Raw genomic sequence first — 23,134 nt, 5'->3', positions numbered from 1 at the left:
CGAGAGGTTAATTCCGATCTCCCCAGATGTCCTTCCAGAACTGGAGTGGTGGACAATGTGGCACAATCTCTCCAGGGGGGGTCCTTAGCAGTCAGAGTGTTCTCTGGTTTCGACTGTGGACAGGTATCCACAGGCTTGGTGGTCTCTTAGGGAGGGGAGACCCTCTTCCAATTGGAGGGAATTAATGGCTGTGTTCAGGGAAGTCATGGGGTTTTGTCATCTTCTGGTAGGGCACAGCTTGGTGGTTCGCTCAGACAACCAGGTGACGGTAGCATATATCAACAAGCGGGGAATCCGAATCAGGGCTTCAACGAAGTGGCTCTTCTGTTATCCCAGTGGGGTGAGAGGCATCTTCAGCGTTCAGTGGCCTTTCATGTGAAAGGGTGCACAATGGAGTGTTTGATGCTTTTGTTCGTGTTTTCCTCCTTCGCAGGAGCTCTCTCTCACTCTGAAGGTTTTTCTACAAGCAGCAGGTTTGGTGTACCATTCCTGGACTTCTTTGCTTCCCGGCTCAATACTTAGGTTCTCAGATGTTGTGCTCGCAACTAACAAGAGGGTGCTTTGGGGGGGGGGGGGAATGCTCAGTCAATTCCCTGGCTGGACCATCTTTTGTATGCTTTCCCTCTGATTGCTCTTATGCCCAGGTTTCTGGCACGGTTGATGAGGAAATCCAGGTTGGTTATTCTGGTGGTCTCCTTTTGTCCTCGTCAATTGTGGTTTCCTGCTCTTGGGCTTATAGTGGTTCAGGGTCCCTGGCTCATTCTCTGCTCCCTGCTCCCCTTCTCCACTTCAGTCAGTTCAAGTTCCGTGGCTTCAGCTATCAGTTTGGAAGTTGAGAGGAGGGGGTTGCAGCTCAAAGGGATTCCCCGTCACTTAGCAGTGGCCACCCCGCAATCTGGTAGGCCTTCCATGTTGAAGGTGTATGCCAGGCATTTGGGTAATTTTCAGCGTTGGTGTGAAGTTGATCGGAAGATACACGATGTCACATATATATTAAGCATCTAACCAACTACAGTAAAGCACTGTGATATAATATGACCACAAATGTGACCTTCACACTACTCAAACAATTGGGACTTTCCAAAGTGTCAAGAAAACAGTTTCTTCACAACCCCTGTCTAAACCTATGTGGACATTCAGATTTCTGTCTGTTGCTGGGTGAATGAAACAATGCATGTCGCATGAGGTGTCTCAATTAAGCAATCCTTGCACTATAAGCTATCGGTCTGGGTACATTAGTTTATCCACACTCATCCCAATTTTGAACACATTTTCCAGACCTTTGTCATCATTGAATATCACAAAACTTGAACAAGACTAGATGGATTCCACACAAAATGAAACATGCTTCTACAGTAATCCCTGCATTGGTTGCTGAGTTTGAGTGGGACTTAGATTGATCCTTGTTGGTTGTGATAGGAGTTTTACTGATATATTTGGAGCAGACCATGTCTTTCAGGAAATCTGATTCTGTTTTTGTTTCCTTTGGCACTTCCTCAAAAGGCAACAAGACCTCATCTTTTTCTATTGGTAGATGGATCAAGCAGCTGATTGAGTTAGCGTATTCTTTGGTAGGGTTTTCTCCTCTGGAGTGGGTGCAGGGGCACTCAATCGGGCATGGCAGCTTCCTGGGCCTACCTTCCCCTGTGCTCACTTGGTGCTGAATATATGGAAGTAAGCTACCTTAAAATAGGAGGAGTAAACTAGATGAAGGAGGAGGGTATGATGAAAGAAGAATGAGATCAGTGCATGGAGTGGTTTTTTTCACAAACAGACCGAGTGATGAGATATCATGAGTATCTAACTTTAGACATCATCTGGGCAGGGATGCTTGTGTGGCAAAGGCATTTGGTGAGGTCATGACGGGAGAAACATTCAGGGAACATGAGTTGAAAGGAGTTAGCAGGCTTTAGGATGCATATTGATTAGGAGAGCAACCGGAGCATGTCAAGAGTAAAAGATAGTACATAACATACTTTTCCAGGGGTGACTTTAATGATTCACTTTTTACTTTGTTTTTTAAGAAGTGGTAGTAGCCTTACTGAAAGGAAAAATGCAATGCCTGTTAATAACTGTGTTTGTGAAACATTTGTTCTGTGTGACTGAAAATATCATGGAGATATTTCATTGTGACCAGCAGTGGCTATTGACACCTAGGAATTTGGTCCCCTACTCTTTCTTTCCACTAGTTTACTTTTTGTCATCATCACTTGGTTGTTTTGAAGGGATTACGGTTTGTAATCGTTTTTTCTGTTTGGTATTTTTTTTTTGGGGGGTTTGGTTTGGGCTTGCTAGCTCTTTAGTTATATGTAGGGCCACTGAAATTATGTGGCAAAAAAAGTCTAGCTATGCATTTACAAAGCCAAAAGCTCTAACTAAAGCAAATGCAAGACTAAATGTGTTGTAAATGCTTGTTTCCTTTTGATTTAGGTTCGTTTTAATTATCATACACTTTTGTCTATCAGATTTCCATTTTAGCCGCAGCTGTGCACAGAGTTAAAACTGCCTGGAAGGCAAGCATTTTTTTGTTTCACTATGGGCTCCCTATCATGCTCATTCTCAATCTCACTTGACTTCTTTTTTCTTTCTGCCTCGCTTTGTCTCTCCTTTTTAGGTCGAGCATAGCAGTGTGCATGTGCTGCTTTTCCAACGTGTTGGTATGTATCTGAGCTTTTAACAACGCCCACCTCACGCCCATCACTATCACTCGTTCGTGGGCTTGTCCTTCAAAAATCCTTTGTTGACATTGGTAAATGGTTTAAGTTCGGCCCTCCTTGGGGAGGTTTTGTTACCGCCTTGGCTATCGACCCTGTTACATGGCTAATTGCACTTTTGCCAATAAGTTTGACTGCGAGCTAACTTCTTTTTCCTTTAGTGTCTCTCTTTATTGCTGATGCTCATGGCGGCAGTGGCGCTGTGAATCTGCTCGCTTATGTATAACTGTTTTACATTTGATTTTCAAGTTATGGGGCAAGAAAAGTCCGGTTAGGAGCTTACAATGCGAGTAGCTCTAACTCGAGCGAATGAAAGACTCATTGCATTGCAAATGCTTGTTACCATGGGCGTCAATTCACCAAAATGCTAGGGGTAGCAGCAGTAATATTACCTGCCCTTTGACGTACACTTTCACTCACAGACACAAATTTACACATACACACAAATTCACACTTACACACACACTGTCTCACATAAAGACACTCACCCGCAAGCACACACACAACATACACTTAAAAGCATTTTTACTTATCTCAGCTACCATGGGAGGGCATATTAACATTTTTATTATACTAATAGTGAATAATATTTTATTACTCACTTTTAATGTAATAAAAGATTGACATAAAACAAAGATAGTGGCGCCCCAATTGACATCCATAAGGACGAGCTTTCACTATATTCCTGGCCCTGAATTTGCCACCTCTGAAGCCTGGGGTCACAAAGGGCAAGCCAGGGGTCGCCCACGCTTCCTATCTCTTGCTCCCCTCCACTACTTTTTCTGTTGCTCGCTCGTTTTCTCTGCGCAGTCTCTCCATCTCTTTCTTTGTGCTTTTTATTTTCCCACTCCCTCTCAATGTCTGTCCCCATGCGTATCCTTCACTACGTTTTTCTCTTCTCCTTTCTCTGTCACTTTAAATAACCCTTTTTATCACTATCTAGTCCGCTCTAGTCCTCTTATCGCGTTCTCTTTTGAGTTTGTTTACTTTTTCTCAGTTTCTCCACTCTCTTGTTCGGACACTCACGCTGCTTTTCTACTCCCTTCTTTCTCACTTACAGTCTCATTCTCTGTTTTGTTCTCTGTCTCTCTACATCTTGCTCCCCACTTTGAACCAAAGCTCAGATGGCACTAAGCGAATTAGCTCACCCCTCCCTAGAAGAACTTTCTTAACTCTTCCATTCAAATTTCTATCTGTCCATCCTTTCACCATGCCATCAAACTGCTGATATCCCCAGTATTTCACCTTTACATTCTGTCATCCCTTCATTGTTTCATCCACCAATCAATCTTCCCCCATTCCATCCATCGGTCAGTCCATCCATCCGTCCATCATCTGTTCATGCATCCATCCGTGCATCCATCTACCAATACATCCATCCATCCATCCCTCAATAAAGCAAACTATCCATCCACGCTGATTTCCCTTCACTCTGCTATTCTTACACCTGTCCATGCACGTATCCGTTCACTCATCCTTTTGCCCCTCATCCAGCTATCCACTTAGTTATCCACCCTTCCGTCCCCGCTTTCTTTCACCCTCCCTTCCAGTCAGCATTCCCTCCTTCTTTTCCTTTTCTATCTACTCATATTTCATTTTTCCCTGCTCCCTCTTCCTCTCTAATTATGAGCTTAAGTCTGCCGAGTTGCAGACAGAAAAAGTTATCTCTTCTCTCGGTCTTTCTGCCTTTATAATTGCAAGTCTTATAATCCGCCTTTCTTCTGTTTCTGTCACAGGAAGCAGTGACAACCTCTGTGAGTCTCTGGAGAATACAAAACCGACATCATCTCTGTGCAGATCACACTTGCTATAAATTAAATATTTGTTTTTGTTGCAGTATTACAATGGAATTGACTGGTCTTACATTTGTATGTGTGTATGTTGTTCATGGAGCGCTCGCTGCGCTTTTCTCTGCGCATGCTCTACTTGCCACAAGATGAAACCATTTGCCTTAACTTTGTTTTACATTATTCAGCTTGTTTATCATGTTCACAATTCTAGCAAATTGCGTGTTTATGACACTGAGTGATCCACCGCCTTGGGCAAAAAACGTCGAGTAAGTATTTACTAACAAAACGCGTTCTAGTCACAGAATGTAGAAATCAATCCAAAATTATTATGACCTGGCATTCGTAAGGACTAAGAAGCCAAAAGACTTTACACAAGTAAACCACATATTATAGGAATGAATCGGGAGAGGCAACAGGCTACAGAGACTATCATTTTGCGCTCATTATATTGTTCATGGAAGAAACGATATAGCTATGGGATAGTGTATATGGTATCATATCCCTGATGAAATGCATTTTTTGTTAGATGGGTCCAGGGATACTCGGGCCCTCATTGAGAGTGGTGGTATTCCACGATGTGTTAAGTCCAGGTAGAAGACCACCCTGCACCACTTCAGATAGCCCAGTGTCTCTGGACCTGATAATTCCGGGCCTAGGTACCTTGGGCAAAGTTTGTTGGGTGCAGTTCAACAAGCTGTGAAAGTGGTGGAAGGGCATGGGGAGGGGCTGTGAGTGGGAGTCCAGTCCAGACCAGCACCCTCCCGACTCGTGTAGCACCACAGGATGAGCAGACAATGCAATTTCCAGTCTGTCCTTACTCTGCTCAGCGCCACCAAAAGATATCAACAGATTTGTTCCCTGAATTGGGAAAAACAGTACTTCTAGGTGATGAAAATTGCCTTTTTTGCAGGGTTATCACCTTCTCCTTCTATTTCACTGACCCTTTTGTGTTGGCTTCAGGACTCTGGGGATTTTATCACTGCTAACAGGGCTAAAGTGCATGTGCTCTTGCCCCTAAAACTTTGTATGAGTGGCTTGCACCTGTTTGGCATATTTAATTTACCTGAAAGTCCCTTGTAAAGTGTTATACCATATACCCAGGGCCTGTAAATTAAATGCTACTACTGGTCCTGCAGCGCTGATTGTGCCACCCGCAGAAGTAGCCTTTCAAACTTGTCTCAGGCCTACCACTCCAGTGCCTGAGTGCACAGTTTATTGCCACATTGTCTTGGTAATTCAAAGTACTTGCCAATACCAAAGTTCCCTCTTTACTACACCTACATCATCCCTAAGGTAGGCACTAGGTAGCCCTATGGGTAGAGTGCTGTGTATGTAAGAGGTAGGACATGCACCTTTATGTTTTACATGTCCTGGTAGTGATAAACAGCCTATTTTACGTTTCACTACTGTGAGGGCTGCATTGGGAATTCCCTTATATATTTATAAGTGGTAATTTATGATCTGAAAGGAGTAGTGTGGGCATGTTTGGTATGTTTGGAACGGTACTGAGAAATCCTGCTTACTGATGTAGTTGGATTTTGCATTACTATTTTAAAAATGCCCATTTTAGAAAGTGGGCATTTCTCTGTGCTTATAACTGTAGTGCTGTGCAGCCTGACTCCAATCCAAGTCTAGGGCAGACTGACAGCTACACTTTGTGCATACTTTCCAGATAGCCACAACACAGGAGGAACTGGATGCGTCTGCATACTGATTGTCTTCCTGGGCTAGGAATAAGGGAGGTGGGGTGCACTTACATTTGTATAGGCTGTGTCCGTGCCTCACATAATCGCTGATTTACCCCCTACTGACATCTGGATCCAGGGTTGGGTTGAAAGGGCGTTGTGTAACACTTGAAAGGGTGCCATGGAAGTAACTTCCTGAACAAAGACATTTTTTAGGATAAGCACAGGGGCTCTGATCCAGTGTTTTACAGCACTTTGGAACTGGCACTGAACCTCTGTCAGAAGGACTGCTGCCCTGCACAAGTGACTCTTCTGGGCTGCTCTTCTCTTGTTGCCCAGCTACTTTCTACTTGCTGGGTGGCATAAACGACTTGCTGGATTGCTTTTCTACTTGATGCCCTGCTATCAACTGCTCCTTGACTGTGAGTCATCAGCTACTGTTGGATTGCCAGGAGGAACCACCATTTAAACACCTTGCTTGTTGTGTGCTGACCTGCCTGCCTCTTGGTGCTCACAAAGTGTTCTCCTGGGACTGGTCTGCCCAAAAATGGCCTTCGGACTAGAGTTCAGTCAACCAAGCCACCTTTTCAATATTATTTTATCAGTGCTAGCTGAGAGCTGTTTTCTGCCTACCTCTAACTAGCGCAGGTCCAGCGCTGTACACTTTAACTTATTCTCTGGGATTAGTGCATGGTGAGCACTGACTAACCCTTTCCCTGCATGGTATGAGCTCTTTATTGCCTCTTAGCGCTGGAGAAGCACTTCCTTCTTTGAATGCTTGGAGAGTACTCTTGAGACTGTCAGCACGTGTGGCGCACTAGAGCTGTTCTCAAAGAGCGTGTAGTGAGCGCTCCGCTGACTACAGCTGTTGCACCTGCCTTTCTGTAAGAGCTGCATCCCAGCACAACTCCTTGTTTAGCACTGCGGACTCCCTGCATGAGGCTTGCCAACTCTGCGGACTCCCTGCATGAGGCTTGCCAACTCTGCATAATGCAGATCCCCATCGGAGCACCTGACGCTGCCGCCTCTCTACTGGCAGCCCTATGCCGGGTGGAAGTGAGTTCAGGAGTGCCCAGACAGAGAAGGAGCCTCCTGAGTCCCTGGGCTGCAGCAGCTGCACCACACATTTGTGGCAGCTGTCCCTTGGTGATTCTCCATGTGGGAGAACCAGGAGAAGGGTTGCTCTGTGGTAAGCTACAAGGTGTGCTCCCCTTCTCCATACCTTGGGGGAACTCTCCCTCACTTGTTTATTGCCCAGTGGGGTGAGACCTGGATGGGAGGCCCCCACCAAAGAAATTCCTGCATAGCACATAAACGAAGTGTCTGCCCTTGACTTCATGCAGCCATGGAGTTCCGACTGCCATTGGCCTGGTTCTGGTAGGGACCATCCCAGAATTACCTTAAGTGCCATAATAAGGGCACTAGGGCTTTTGTGCTCTACAGTGAGACTTGTAAATATGTTTGTGACGGCTGGGCTTATGAGGAAGTACCATAAAATTGCTAGTAGGAGCACAGAGATGCGGGGTCCTATGTTATTTTGATTATGTGTGAGACTCGTGTTATTGATCAACCAGCCTGCATTATCAGCAGAGTATTTATGGTCTGAGGTGCATAGTTGGGTTATCCATGAACTATTGGTGATATCCAGAAATACATGTGGTTTGCCCCAAAATAAAGTTGCGTAAATTGTACTAATATTCTGTTGCACCTTATGCCCAACATATTCACTGATGTGTCATTTTGCGTTGCATTTTTAAGGATAATCAATACTTTGAGTGACAGTATAGTGTGCATGAATAACACCGTTTTGGGTCAATTTTATAAACCATATACTATAGTTTTATATAATCTTGTCTAAAGTCTCTTTTGTGCTGTATTTATTGTGTCACTGATGTGGGGGTGTGGCACAAACGCGTGCCTCTGGCGATAAGCCTGAATGCTCTGCAGCAAGCTGCCAGAGGTTAAACACAGGTTATCTCTGGTGTGTAACTGACTTGCCCTCTCTAGAATGGTGGCTTCTGCCTGTCTTAGGCACATACTCCAGCCAACTAGAAACCCAATTTCTAACAATGGGCCCTGCTGGTTTCGTCCCATTCTTGGAACAAAATTTACAATTGCTGGGTTATGGCCCTAGCATACCAGGGTCAATTGAATATCTGGCACCTACATCAATCAGACTTGTATTGAAGGCCACAGTAAGGTATTGTGTCTCTGCATCAGAATTCTCATAGGATCAGAAGCACTAGTGAGCTAGACTTTTGTTCACCAGAATCTCTGAAGGAGCTTATTCTCCTTAAACAATCCTCTGTGCACCAGCCTCCTGCTCATTGCATCATATTTTTATTTGAATACATCAAAGTGATAATCGAGAAATATGAGGCAACCCCCCAAAATTCCTGACAAAGAAAACCCCATTTTACAATTATTTACATTTTCTAATGAAAATATATTTTGAATTGCTATCTGTTCATGATCAGGTTTGTGCATATGTTCATGAACATTTGTTAAGTTTTACCACAGGGTCCAGCCCAAATAAAACAGAATATTTGTGGACACAAAAATGTACATACAACATTTACCAAAAACAGGTAACACCTCATTATGCGCAGGATTACTGGGGATCCCTAAACATGACACCAACACCTTGCTGTTTTTTTTTTCTGAAGTATGAACTACTGTAGCGGAGGGATGCCTGTTGAAGCCGATTTATACTTCAGATCCTCCACTAACATATAATGTTTTTACAAAATGTATTCTAAGTGGAAATCCTGGTTAGCTAGTTGCATACTTGCCAATGGCTAAATAATAAAAAAAAAAATGTGCAGCAACATGGCGGACCCCATGTATGTCATTTCTGAACTGTGACATATAGAGGGCAAAGAGCAACACCTCAAATGGTACCCTTTCAAGTCGCTAGTTTCTTTGGTATTAATTTGCTCATTGTATGATAATCAAGTAATGGGTCTCAATGATTGGCGGAGGAATGATAGACCGAACAGCCAAAAGCATAGGGTGCTCTGATATGTATATTTAAGAATTAGTATCAATTACCTAAAGCAGTCTATAACTGCACCTAAAGACACACAAGGACAGTTTTATGAAATATAACGCAGAGCTGCGCGTCAAAACTTTTAACGCAAGCTGCCATCATTCCCTAGCGCCATCAGTGTGCCATATTTGAAAAATTACGCATGATGGCGCTTAGGAAATATTAGCGTAAAAAAAACCAACGCTAACCATAGCGACATGTTTCAAGAAAAAATTACGCTAATGCTGCAAAAGTGGAGCTAGATAGTTTTGCAGCATGTATTTTTTATGCAAAATGGGTTAGCGCCATATTTAACTGCATTAGCATAAAAAAAATGCACAAGCAAGAAATAAACATTTGGAAAGAGCAGATGGAGAATGCAGGGCAGGAGAGACTCCAGGGAGACCCCAATCACCCAGGTACCAGCCAGGAGGATCCAGGAAAGTCCCAGGAGAAGGTGAAGAGGAAGAGGAAGTGTTGCTTTAGTGAGGAGGAGCATGACATCCTGGTCAGAGAGGTGACGGAGCACCAACACCAGCTCTTTGTCACCCCCAAATTGCCAATAGGTAGGAGAGAGGCCTTATGGCAGGCAATAGTAGATAAAGTCAACCACGTGGCAAAGGTGAGGAGTACTGTCACGATTGCAAGAAGCGCTGACACAATTGCAAGTGCAGGACTAAGGAGAAACTGGCCAGGAACCGAAAGGCAGCACTGCAGGGTGAAGGTGGAAATCCCGCACGACAGGAGGACCTGGATGAGCTGGAGGAGGTTGCGGCAGTGGTCATCCCAGAGGTGCTGGTCACTGGAATCGCAGGACAGGACAGCTCAGACTACTAAGAACTACCACAAATGTAGGGTAAGTTGCACGGGGGGACTATCTGGAATCTCACAAATGGCAGAAGGGGGAGGCACATAGGACACACTCAATGCATGCTAAAGGTTTCTCGTGACACATAGGGCCTGAATCAGAATGCCCCATCGCCACCCAAGCAACACTTGTAGTGATGCTCTGGTTGCGCAATACACTCTGACATATTCACAACGTGGACATAAGCCACATACTATGGCTTTTCCCCAACAAGTAAATAAGCAGCACATTGTCTGGAAGGGACTTGTAATTAGTGTGGCTGTGGCACAGCAGTGCCCATTGCATATTGTTGTTGCCCCAGATCCAACACAACATGTACATCAGAGACTGGGAATGCATTCAATACCACCCCAGGATGTCAGGATGGCATAACAAGACAAAATGCTTTAGTAGTTCTTTTGTCATTGCCCTTCTCATGTGTGCTGCATTCTGCACCACACATTGAAATGCGACCTTGCCACAATATCTTGTACATGTGCAGGAAGGGACACCTCCCTGCACATAAACAATCTAGTCCCTCAACGCAGGCCCCCCTTCATCATGGTGCAACAATGCCTGCGTTGGTGCAGGGAGAACAAAAGTGTGCAGTAGCAAGGCAAATTTCAGGGGTGTGCGGTATTCCAGTAAACATGAGGCATTCCTACGTTTCATAACTGGTGCTGCGCCGTGCAACAGATATGGCTGCTGCACTGAACTGTGCCACTTGAGAAAAAATCAGGCCTTAAGTGTGCAACCTGTGGAAAGCACACTGCACAGAGTGGACCAACAACAATTCTCACACAACTCCATGAGCCATTTGAGAAGGGCCACAAAAGTGAACTCATACAACACATGGGACATGTAAGCGAAAATCATTTGTGCAGCTGTACAAGTAGCTGGAATCTCACCATCTGACAAGATTGAGTGTGTTGTGTAAATGGTTGGTGTACTGCTTAGTGGGACAATCAACATGCCTAAGAACTTGCACAAGTGGCATCAACGTTGTACTACCAGCACAATGTCACTAGCTTGTAATGCAACTGTATCATCATACAAATAGTTGTCCATGTGGATCCAAGCTGCACATTCTCCTTGTGCCACAACAACACAGTCTCAAAATACATGCATTGACCTACATTCTACATTCTTCCACCAACATATGCCTGTTGCAGATACGCTGTGTGCAAGGAAATATCCCAAATTTAGGGAGGGACAAACTAATGGGGCAGACAAACCATAATGATGTACTATCCCTTCCAATTAGCACATGTGTGAGGCCTGCTACAGGCAGATGAGAATCTAACACAAGCATTGTATGCAATGGACCTACCTGTGCTATGTTGCACTAGTTCCACCATTCATGGTGCCAATGCATTATAGCACCAAAAGAGTGACAGTACACATTAAACTACTGTGGTCATGTCCTACATGGTGAATAGAAAGCCAAATTACATGCCACCATGGTGTCAGCGACAGAGACAAGGATCCTGCAAGGAAGTAGGTGGTGTGGGATCCAAGTAAAAAAAATACCTTGTGAGGTTTCCCCATGTGTGATACACATTGCTGCACATAATATACAACTACATCCTGGGGTCTGTAAAATGTCACTGAGCCTCCAGTAGCAAGTAAATGATGTGCCATGTCAACAGCCACCACAATCCAAGATTGACATATTACTATCTCATTACAGAGGATGATGCCTTACCTCCTGTCAATCTGCCTGTCCCGGATTTTACAAATTACATGGATGACCAGCTGCCTACCATCAATGACGAGACTCTCCAGGATGTCCTAGGTTCCCTTCAGACAAAACCTCCAGTTGCAGGGAGGATACACTGTGTTTCCGGGTCTCCACTTGAACCACTCAGCTACCATCCCACAGCACCAGTCAGTACTGACACAGCCCTGGACACCAAGGACCCAGACATTGTCTTCCAGAGGACAGTGGTAGGAGTCCAGCAGGAGCTGGCCAAGCAGGTGTGGGTGGGGATGGAGACCATGGCAGGCAGCCTGGAGGGAGTGCAGAGGTGCCTCAGTTCAAATAAGGACAACTCATCTGCCATCAGAGGCACCCACTCCCTGCTAAGTGGACTCCAGGAGTCCCTGGCCAACTTAGCTGCTGTTCTGAGGCAGAGGCTTCAACAGTTGGCCTCCCAAAGTGGCAGCAGCATGATAGACAACAGACTGGGGGCTATACAGAAGGCAGTGGAGTCCATTCAGTGGGAAGTGTCCTCCTGCAGGGAAAACATGGCTGCCTACCACCGTGACATGGCTGCAGTGTTGAGAAATCAGCAGTTCCTTCTTGCTGCAGTGATGCTTTGTGCTCCTACAAATGGCAGCTGCCGGGACTTTTAACTCCACATCTCTATCCCCTGATGTGTGTGTAGCCCCCTGAACCTCAACAACAGCACCACCCATGGCACAGGAGGCACCACACACATAAGAGGATCAAGATGCGGAAGGAATAACATTCACAAGGAAAAACACTTGTTAGCACCAGTCTGTGCCACAAGGACAGTATCTCTTTAGTTCTGTGCTAAGATCATGCCAGTGTTGTGACAGGTGGCAATGCATCCTCTTCACTCAACCACTGTTGACTTGTCTGCTCTGTACTATCATTGTCTCAAATCTTACCTATTGGCAATTTGGACACCTCCTTACTAATACACACTTCTCCTAACCATGTCTCGTGACATGTCCCTTACACCTGCACTCTGATTGTACAACAAATGGCTCAGGATCTCTCATGGGATCTGTGAATGGGCCATTGTATAGCATTGGAAAATACACTTGCACCTGTAAATAAATCACCTTGTTCACATGTAACATTTCAAAGTTTACTGTGATCCATCCACTCAGCTAAATGTATGCAATGTGTCAAGCCATGTCAATGAGAACAGAACATAATTACATGTGTGCATTACTGTCAGACACACTAGGATCCTAACATGAAAAAGGTGGATGATGGTTTTGTGGGCTACAACCAACTTACAGAGTATTAAATACATGTATTGAACAGATAGCCATTGAAGTTGACATATGGCATGTACGGGTCTGAACCAAGTGTACGGTAATTTGCCCAGATGAGAGCACCAGTACAACTAATATGTGTGAATTGGAAAAGGCAAATCTAATCAGTGATGGGCAGCTGTCAGTGTGGCAGGATACAGACCCAAAAATGGTTAATGGCATATGTGCCACACTTTCCAACAATAATGCTGCCAGACCCCAGAAAGGACAGTTGAAGTTCCATACTTACCTGTCAAGGATACCGTATACATACACAATGATAGCTCCTTCATTATAGGGGATGCACAGAGCCATCAAAGGAAATAAAGACAAAATGCAGACCCTAAGCCATTCCTCCTACTTAGCTAAGTGCACACATGAGCACATGGAGATATAGGTCCTCATTACAACGTTGGCGGGCGGCAACCGCGGGGTCTATTATGCGGGGATCTCGGCCGCAACACGGGAGCCGGCTCCAAATGGAGCCGGCGGTGTTGCGGCTGTGTGACAAGTGCAGTTTCACTGCATAGCAGACAGTGAAAAGCTCCATGGGGCCGTGGCAGGGGGCCCCTGCACTGCCCATGCCATTGGCATGGGCAGGGGCCACCAGGGGTCCCACGACTCCCCTTTCCGCCAGCCTTTTCATGGGGGTTCTTACCGCCATGAAAATGCTGGCGGGAGGGGGACTCGTAATCCTCTGGGCAGCGCTGTAAGCAGCGCTGACCTTGGGGATTTAAACCGCCGGGACCAATGTGGTGGGAAACCGCTGGTCCCGGCGGTGCGACCCCGGCGCTTCCGCCGCGGTCGTAACGCCCCTGGAAGCACCGCCAGCCTGTTGGCGCTGCTTCCTCCAAAACAGACCGCCAGGGTTGTAATGACCCCCATAATTGTCTAATACTAACAGGATTTATTAAAACATACAGTATTAAAAACATCATATCTAAACCTATCCTATACACTACTCTAAACTAAACTAACCTAAACTAACTTAACTTGAATTACACCTATCTATCTTATTCTAAGCTAATCTTACACATGTAATGCCACACTCTAAACATTGTCCCTCCACTCCCACTTAAGTGACAATACACGAGTAGGACAACATAAACTAAGGCTAGACATGTACGTACCTAAACTATTACCTAAACAAATATATACACACATATATATATATATATATATATATATATATATATATATATAATATATTTATTTATGTGTGTATATATTTATATATATTTTAGATTTTTATTTTTTTAATAAACATTAAAAAAAAACATAACCCCCTCCTCACCCTCAAAGTACTTAAACGCGCCCCCAACTATACTAACATTAACCTACACCTAAACAACACTATTTTACTATCCTAACACTACCCACCTAAAACCCACTTAATAATTTAACAACAGTAAAAGGGAGAGGGAGCAACTGGGAGCACATGGCAAACAGTATTTTACAACTTCTTCAGTTTATCTTACAGTACTTTAGAAGTTTATAATTACGGGCATTGTCTCCCTCCAACTTATCCAGCCTTGCTATCCTGGCTGCCATGTCCCATCTCATATCTACCCCAAATGTGGAGCTTGTGGCTGGAACAGGTGGCTGTTGAGGTGCCTGGCTGTGGACTGGTGCTGTTGACGTGGAGGAGTTAGGGCCTGCAGAGGGCCCCTGGTCCCAGATTTCTTCCTCGATGTGGCCTGACCAGTTGTGAGCTGTAGCGGAGGTCCCCCTTTTAAAAATTTACCCCAAGCCCCAGTCAATTTCTTACTCCAATGTCTCTTCTCCATCTTTTGGTACCTGGCCTGTACTGTCATTATGTGCCAGTACCTGTCAGCCCTTTTCTCAAAGGTGTGTTTTTCCACTAGGGTCATACTGGCTGCTGAAACATGAGGAGAACATGGCATTAAATACAGCATTTTTTGGTGGTAGAACATACATGCAATGTACAAAGCATCATCAATTTACACATGCTGTCCATCACACATTCCACAACACTGGCAAACTCCAAATTGATCCAAACTACATACGAGTCATCTGCAGTATCATGTACTTCTAACTGGGGTAACGGCTATTGTTTAACATCAGGCCCCTCAGTTAAATGGACTACTGTGTCCTTGCTCAATATTTGTGTCAGCAGGCCAGTGAGGATCAAGTGGCACTACCTGAATCCCTGTACCATAGTCAATACGTGGCACAATGAATGCAGTCCACCACTTTGACACCCCTGGTGCTACTTCAAGCCTTGGCCAGGCATCATGGATGCAAGGTGAGGGTCATCTGATGGGGGACAGGAAACTTACCAGTGGCAATTCTAAAGTTTGTCAAAACATCATTCATGTGTCCTTGGATTAACACCTGCTCAGAACACGCGTTACATGGGGGCACACCATTGCTCACAATGGGCCCACGTGTACAGTTCAGGCTTAGTGCCCATATGGTTTGTCCAAAGCATGAACAGTACATCTATGTTGCCTACAGAATTGGTATCTATTGCCCGCTACCCTATGCTATGTTGTGTAAATTTGGTAACGCGGCACACACATATGGTGGCTGTATGGATGCCCTGAGGGGCAAAGTAAGATTGGCAGTGCACTGGGTGCAGTTACAGTATTCCTATATATTGAACAACATGTGCACATGCATGTCAGACATCTATTTACCAGGCACACACTTACCATTCACATTCTATGCACACGTGATGTGACCTAGATCACTCACAAATATCATGATGGGTAGACCATGTTGGTATATCTGCACACATCTAGCCTGCTATGTACCGTAGACATATCTCACAACCTGCTTGAGCAGAGTTGTATTGTGTACTCAACTGACTGTTGGCCAGCACAATTAGGCTCCTTTCATGACCGCTGCCTCACTCAAAATCCTAAGAGTAGTGAGGCACAGTTGTTGCAAGTGTCTCCTACATAAGCCACCTAGAGACCTCTAAACATGTACAACATATGTACCGTTTCCTGAGTAACTGAAAGCTATGTCTGGCACACAGTGCTGTCAAAAGTGCTGTGACACATATGTTGGCAACAGGCATGCTTATCAGAGTAAAAGCAGCTCAGACACATCATGATTGACATCAATGTATGTGTGTGCATGCTTTCCAATTCCTAACACCAACTATTCCTTAGCTGCACACGTTGGCAAAATCAGCTTATTCTCGATCCTCAACATAGCATCAGACATGTCTTCCATATCATAACTCAGATGACATCATCTCATTGCTCTCACATGACATTTAATCATTGCATTGCACACATCAGACCCTCTCACACAACACCCAGGGATGACACACGTGTTGCACAAAGTGACACTTACTGGCTGCATTGAGGTCTTCAAATCGGGGCACTTCTCCAGTGGTATATGGTGGAGGCCCACCTGCAATACATGACAGGAAAACATAGGTCAGTGGACAATTCTTTGCATGGACAACAGTTTCACATTGAACTTGTTAAGCTTAGTAAGCAAGTCAACTTAGTGGTAGGTCCGAGCAATTGCCAAACATTTATAATCTGTCTGTGAGATGAAGGGCTAGATAATGGAGCCCCTGTTTCCAGCAAAGCATCAGTTTCCCTGACTCTCCTGTGGTGCTTTTCACTGCACCATATGCACATAGATTTGTCATGCAGCTGTTTATTGGCGTGACACAGTATTCTGCATCAGAGCGGCATGCAATGGTTGTTGCAGTGGTCGTCCCATTGTAACACCCATTGCTCGTAACCCTTCCCCAGATGTTGAAGACATCTTAGTCATTATTAGCGCAAAAATATTTAACTGCCCAAGGGTGTAGTGAGCATAGCAAAGTGTTGAGGAGTACATTGATACATCCTTGCTTCTTGTCACTAATGTGTGTGCCATGTCAAGAACACACACTAAAGCTAAAATGGCATGGGAGTTTTCTCATGTTCATATAGTTATCCCTTTCTGCACATTAACTGAATAAAATTAGGGATGCCTTGCCAATACTGTGTGCAACCATTGTCACCATAGTAGACGATATATATGTGCAGGAAGGGATACCAACATGCGCATATACACGCCCCTCAACACAGACACACTTGCACTGTGATCCAAGTATGCCTGCGTTGGTACTGGCTTCTGAGTTACGTGCTTCTACTTCTGCAGATGCAGGCCTGGTCCATACTGTCTGTAAAACGGAGCAGGCCTGTGGTACAAAATCAGCACATATATTTCAGATTAAATAACATTTGTTGGGTGTATGTGATACAGGATGTACACAAAGAGGAATGTGCAAGTAGTTTGGAATCAGTGTCTAGCTAAGCTGCCTTATATGCTGCTAGCCAAAGACACAAAGGGGCTGATTGAATGAGAGTGGTGCTGCATGTAGTGCCTTGCAACTGTCCTTGCGCCCCCTTTCTCCTTCCATGTGTGCACCAAATGTAATATTCTGCGCATCCTTCCACAGGGTAGGACACAGTAGCTTCATTACATATAGATGCAAAACATTTACTCTGCAGGAGTGGCACCAAATTTCTTGCACTACTCCTGCAGAGTACATAGGGGACCATCTTATATGCTCTGAGCAGGCGATCAAAGTGGTGGAAAAACTGGCCATAGGATATGTAACGTTATTCCCCGCCCCATTTATTTTGCCCCCCCTTACAGGAGAAGGCCCCCCCTCCCATACATCTGGCTGGCACAGCCATCATGTTGTGCAAGGCTTAACAAAGTGGCGCTGTGCATGCATTGCACCACTTTGTTAATATAGCACAGGGAAAATGGCCCTTTAGCCCTGGCTTATCGTCATTTGTGATTTTCACAATGGCAGTGCAAAGGTAATGCTAGGGGCTCTTAAATGTGGCCCACAACAACCTGTCCTGACCCTCGACAAAACATGCAGCACTCAACCTTGTCCGCCTGTCATGCACATGCAAATAAGGATGCAGCTATGTAAATGGGGTACTTACCAACTGGTCCACCAATCTGTGTCCCCAACTGATCCAGTACATCCTGCTCCTGTGCTATCAGGTCAGCCCAACAATGCTGCAATTATTGGTCTGTGCGCACTACTCCAAATATTCTGCGCAGGTGTTGGAGCACCTTGCCCCCCCGCAGCTTCCTTGCCTCTGTAGGCTAGCCCTGGTTTATGCAGCCACCCAATACCAGCATCATTGGAAGGTAATGCTGCACCAACCAAATTACCCCCCCAGTCCATCAACTAGCATCTTGCTTGCTCTCCCTTTCCCTGATATTATAAAGTATTGTAACGTATGTACAAACTGCAAATGTGCCAACCCCCCAAAAAATAATTACCTAACAACCCCCACCTAACCCCAATTACCCCAAATAACTATCTTACCCCCTGGACAAACACCTCATAATACAATAACAAGTACAGGACAAAAACACTACAGAAGACTGAGGAAAAATGCAAAAAGCACACAACAGCAATAGGACATATTATAAAACTGTCAAACACAACCAATCCTCCACCAACTCCACACACCCTCACACAGTAACAGACAAAAAGACTGTGAGGTGAAAGTGTATGCACTGTACCATGTATGCAGCCAGGAAGTCCTGTTTCATCACTTCCTGGGCCCCTGCATCACGTTTTGAGTAATGCGTCATTTTTTTACGCATGACGGTCATGCGTTGATTTCCCCCCATTGAGGCTGACAAGGCCTCAAGACTTGCGATTGACGCACAGGGGCCAGGCGTAATTTTTTCCTTAGCAAAGTTACCAGTAGTTGTGCTTGTGTGGAAATTTTTGAAGTATGATGGTCTTGAGTGGTATTTCTTCCCCTTAAGCCTGGCAAGGTCTATGGACTTGAGATTGACATGCAGGGGCCAGGTGTCATATTTGTGGCATAGCGGAGTATTGGATATTGCTTTTTGCATCAAAGGTTTTGACTCATAACTGGGATGCGTGGATTTTGCTGGGAAGGCTGACAGTGCACCCAGACTCACATACAGTGTCACAGGGGCTATGTGAGTATGTTGAAAGTATGGTATGGCTACCTGTGTGTGCATGTTTGTACAGATCTTAATGGTAACATTGGTATGTGTTACCATTGTGTTTGTGTGTGATGCATGCAATGACTGATACTGTTTGCATATGTGCATGTGTGGCTAGACTTTGTACACATACATGTTACCACATGTACTAGGATTGTACATATTCGACCTAACACATATATGTGGGTCTACCATATTATAATGTCTGATTCCCAAATGTGCATATGATTACATTGCAGTAGACATGATGGGCTATGTCAAATACATGGTCATGCATGTGATATCCATGACACATCATACTCTGAGGGTGCAGTGGACACGGCTGGGTTGATTTCCCATTACACCTGGCAATGCGAGTGCATGTGTGTCCATACTGAGGTGTGCTGTTAGGTTCAGGCTTCATGATGCTCTGCTACAAGTGTAACATATAGTTCCCCATGCATTTATGATGCAGGAAATGATGTACTCACATGTGTCCATGAAGGTTGGTATGTGCCGTGTGTGTTGGAAGACATGTGTAGTGTCATATGTGCAAAATTTACAAAAGCGGTGTGTTCATGGGAAATGAAACCTCACATATCTACCTTCGTGCATGGACACATGTTGGACTTTGTTAAATGGCTGTGTAGTCAAATCAATCCCCCCTATGTTTCCATATTTTGGAAAACCTCTGATGGTCATTTAAGTATGTCAACGATCATGTGATACAAATGCATTTTTTAATAGTGGAAAGTTGGCTTTTGTGCAGACTCCAACCCACAATACCAAGCCTGTGCCATTTAAGTGGTACATGTGTGCTGAGACATCACACATGTGTGTACATGCAGCAAACTTGGCACTTAAATTCGACCACAACATGTTTGTTATGACTGTCACATACAATGGCATACACCTGTATAGCAATGTTGCAGTCAGGCAATGATTGCAGTCTAGTGATCCATGTTTGCATGTTTTAGCGCACCTTTACAGTGCTCCACTCTGCTCAATCCACTGTGCACATGCATCAGGCCCCTGACTGTGTCACGTGTCAAGCCATCTAGCCTCTTCATGATATCTCTTCAGCAGAGCAATGCGCAGTCCCCTACAGACTGACACATGTACATTTGTGATCAAATGGCCTGGGAGTTTCATTTTCCTCTGGGGTACTTGGTGTCAGGCTTTCCCTATCATGTACAGAGGACTGGCTACTTGTATGTGTAGGCTATGTTCTGACAGACATGGTAATACATTCTTTGTAATTTCCATTTGCAGCTTGGTTAAGGACTATGAGGGTCATTCTGACCCTGGCGGCCGGTGGCCGCTAGGGCCACCGACCACGGGAGCACCGCCAACAGGCTGGCGGTGCTCCAACGAGCATTCTGACCGCGGCGGTTCAGCCGCGGTCAGAAGCGGAAAGTCAGCGGTCTCCCGCTGACTTTCCGCTGCTCGTGTGAATCCTCCATGGCTGCGGAGCGCGCTCCGCAGCCATGAGGATTCTGACCCCCCCTACCGCCATCCTGTTCATGGCGGGAAAGCCGCCATGAACAGGATGGCGGTAGGGGGGGTCGCGGGCCCCTGGGGCATGGGCACGGCAGGGGCCCCCGTAAGAGGAAATGACACTGAAATGCAGACACTGAAATACGCGACGGGTGCCACTGCACCCGTCGCACCTTCCCACTCCGCCGGCTCGATTACGAGCCGGCATCCTCGTGGGAAGGTCGTTTTCCCCTGGGCTGGCGGGCGGTTTTTCAGCAACCGCCCGCCAGCCCAGGGGAAAACTTGTAATACCCGCCGCGGTCTTTTGACCGCGGCGCGGTATTTTGGAGGGCGGCATCCTGGCGGGCGGCCTCCGCCGCCCGCCAGGGTCATAATGAGGCCCTATATCTCTAGAGTAACTTGTAATATTTGTACGACCCAGGGGATAAATGTTGTCATCTGTCACTGCCTTCTTTCATAACGGTATGCAATGAGCAACTACAATGTTGTTGCAGCCAAAATGAGTGGGTTATGTACTGTCTTAGCCATCCTCTCTGTACATAAGTTGGGTGATCATATGGTGAAATTGTTGTGTTGCGCAGTCAGTATTGGTCTATGTGTGTGCCTTCTCCATCATTTATGGCATATCTTGTTTGGAATAGATTAGGTCCTACGTTGCTGGCACTCTTTAGGCTGCTTACACTTTGTACACATATTCTACTGCAACACTGTCCGGTCATACATAGACAGAATGCAATGTGTGGCTTGTGTTATTTGGAGATGTACACATTTTCTACTACTGGCTACATGATAGTATGGACAACACAACACATGTATGGCATGGTTGAACTATCAGTTCAAGTTGGAGCATTAACAGTTCCATGTTGTCCAGGAGGTGGGCACTGCTTCTTCTGTGTGTTTCCCCTGAGCTATGGTGTGTGGGCCTCCTTTTAACACCTGGTGTGACCAGGCGTTAAAATTTGATGCAAATCGGGCTTTGCATCAGGCAGTAAATATCGCGCTAGAGGGCTAGCATCATTTTTTGGAAGGGAACCTTGCATATCATTGTCGCAAAACAATGCAAGGTGGGTTGGCGTTCCTAAAACATGTTGCTAACTCAGATATTTTGATGCTAGACGGGTCTAATGTCAAAATATAAAAATAGCAGTAGGTTTGCACTGCTTTTGAGTAAAAATAAAAATAAAAAATGGTGCAAAGGTGTTTTTCATAAATATGGCCTACACTTTTTAATGACTGAAGCATAGTTATTTTCTGGCTTTATGATTGCATGATCCAGAAAGCAAATACTGGTTTATTTGCATCTCCTTCTGTGAGATCGGATAGCATAATCATTACACTGTCTGACAGTAACTTGTCAATAAGCCTTTTGACACTTTGTTTTTAAGGTCTCAGCTACAGGCAGGTTTTGTACCAATCTGTTGGCAAACCTATTGTTTCCTATGCATAACATATACTTGGAATGGGCTTTGTGTCGAACACTTCAGTATAGGATGGCTGTGTTGTCTCTCATTTCTTTGCATTTGATACAGTGGCTTTCTTGCCTATTCTTTCTCTTGCCCCACTCAGGAGCATTTCCCGTACCATAGTATTCTGGTTTGATGTGTTCTGTATATCATACATGCTTGTTTTCCATTTTTTTAGGTTTTAATTTATCATTCTAACATGGCTTTGTACTCGTGTGTTTCAACATACACACACTCATCCACACCCATCTAAGAATGGGTTTTCTCTGATACAAAACCCACAGCAAGACTAAGCATGCTTTGTAATGCATGTGTTTGCATGTAAATAATGAAAACGCAAGTTAAAAACCAAAGCTAGACCATTTAGAGGTGAGATGTGTTGGATTTACCAAATCTTGTTCTTCGAGAAACCACAACTAGACTCCCTGATTTCAGTGATCTGTGTGAGACTACTTGTCCCATATCCGTGGACAGGCTACTGGCCAGAAATATTAGAGGTTTTTCTGCAATGTTTGTCCTCTGTTTATTCTATTCCCCCTCCAAATATAGGGGGTTATTCTAACTTTGGAGGAGGTGTTAATCCGTCCCAAAAGTGACGGAAAAGTGACGGATTTACCACCAGCCGTATTACGAGTCCATTATATCCTATGGAACTCGTAATACGGCTGGTGGTATATCCGTCACTTTACCGTCACTTTTGGGACGGATTAACACTCCTCCAAAGTTAGAATAACCCCCATAGAGTCACACAATTGTTGGAATAAAAACACTGGGACATATTCAATCAGCAAACTAGGCTAATGAGTCCTCTTTGATCACTGAATGCCTACTCTGTGTTTCTAGTCTAGGTAAAGCGGGTGCCATGGTCAAGCTTTTAGCAACTTGTTGGAAACTTAAATTTTAATACAGATGCTGCTGCCTTACTAACAGCTTGGTCACCGGGGAAATGAATAGCCTCCTTCTCTCCCTATATCTAGATCTTATTGTCACCTGTTGGCACACATGTAAATATATTTATTAATGAGACGCTGTAGTAGTTGCTAACTACAGATAGTGTAATCGAAGCTGGGGGAAGGTCATCTGCTATCTGAGACTGTCTAGCATGATCTGCCCTAGTGTCCCTTAAAGCCAAGT

The 23,134-nt window shown here is 44.9% G+C and overlaps 1 protein-coding gene across 1 annotated transcript in view; it reads left to right on the top strand.

Moving 5' to 3' along the window:
* SCN4A (sodium voltage-gated channel alpha subunit 4) overlaps nucleotides 1-23,134 on the top strand; it is a 1,135,018-nt gene that overhangs the window by 395,216 nt on the left and 716,668 nt on the right. The window contains exon 4 of the mRNA XM_069238085.1: nucleotides 4,681-4,770. Coding sequence (XP_069094186.1) covers nucleotides 4,681-4,770 — 90 coding nt within the window. The remainder of the gene's footprint in view (nucleotides 1-4,680; nucleotides 4,771-23,134) is intronic.

The sequence above is a fragment of the Pleurodeles waltl genome, chromosome 6 (genome assembly GCF_031143425.1).
Source record: "Pleurodeles waltl isolate 20211129_DDA chromosome 6, aPleWal1.hap1.20221129, whole genome shotgun sequence".
Taxonomy (NCBI): domain Eukaryota; kingdom Metazoa; phylum Chordata; class Amphibia; order Caudata; family Salamandridae; genus Pleurodeles; species Pleurodeles waltl.
This window is presented reverse-complemented; position numbering and strand designations above follow the sequence as displayed.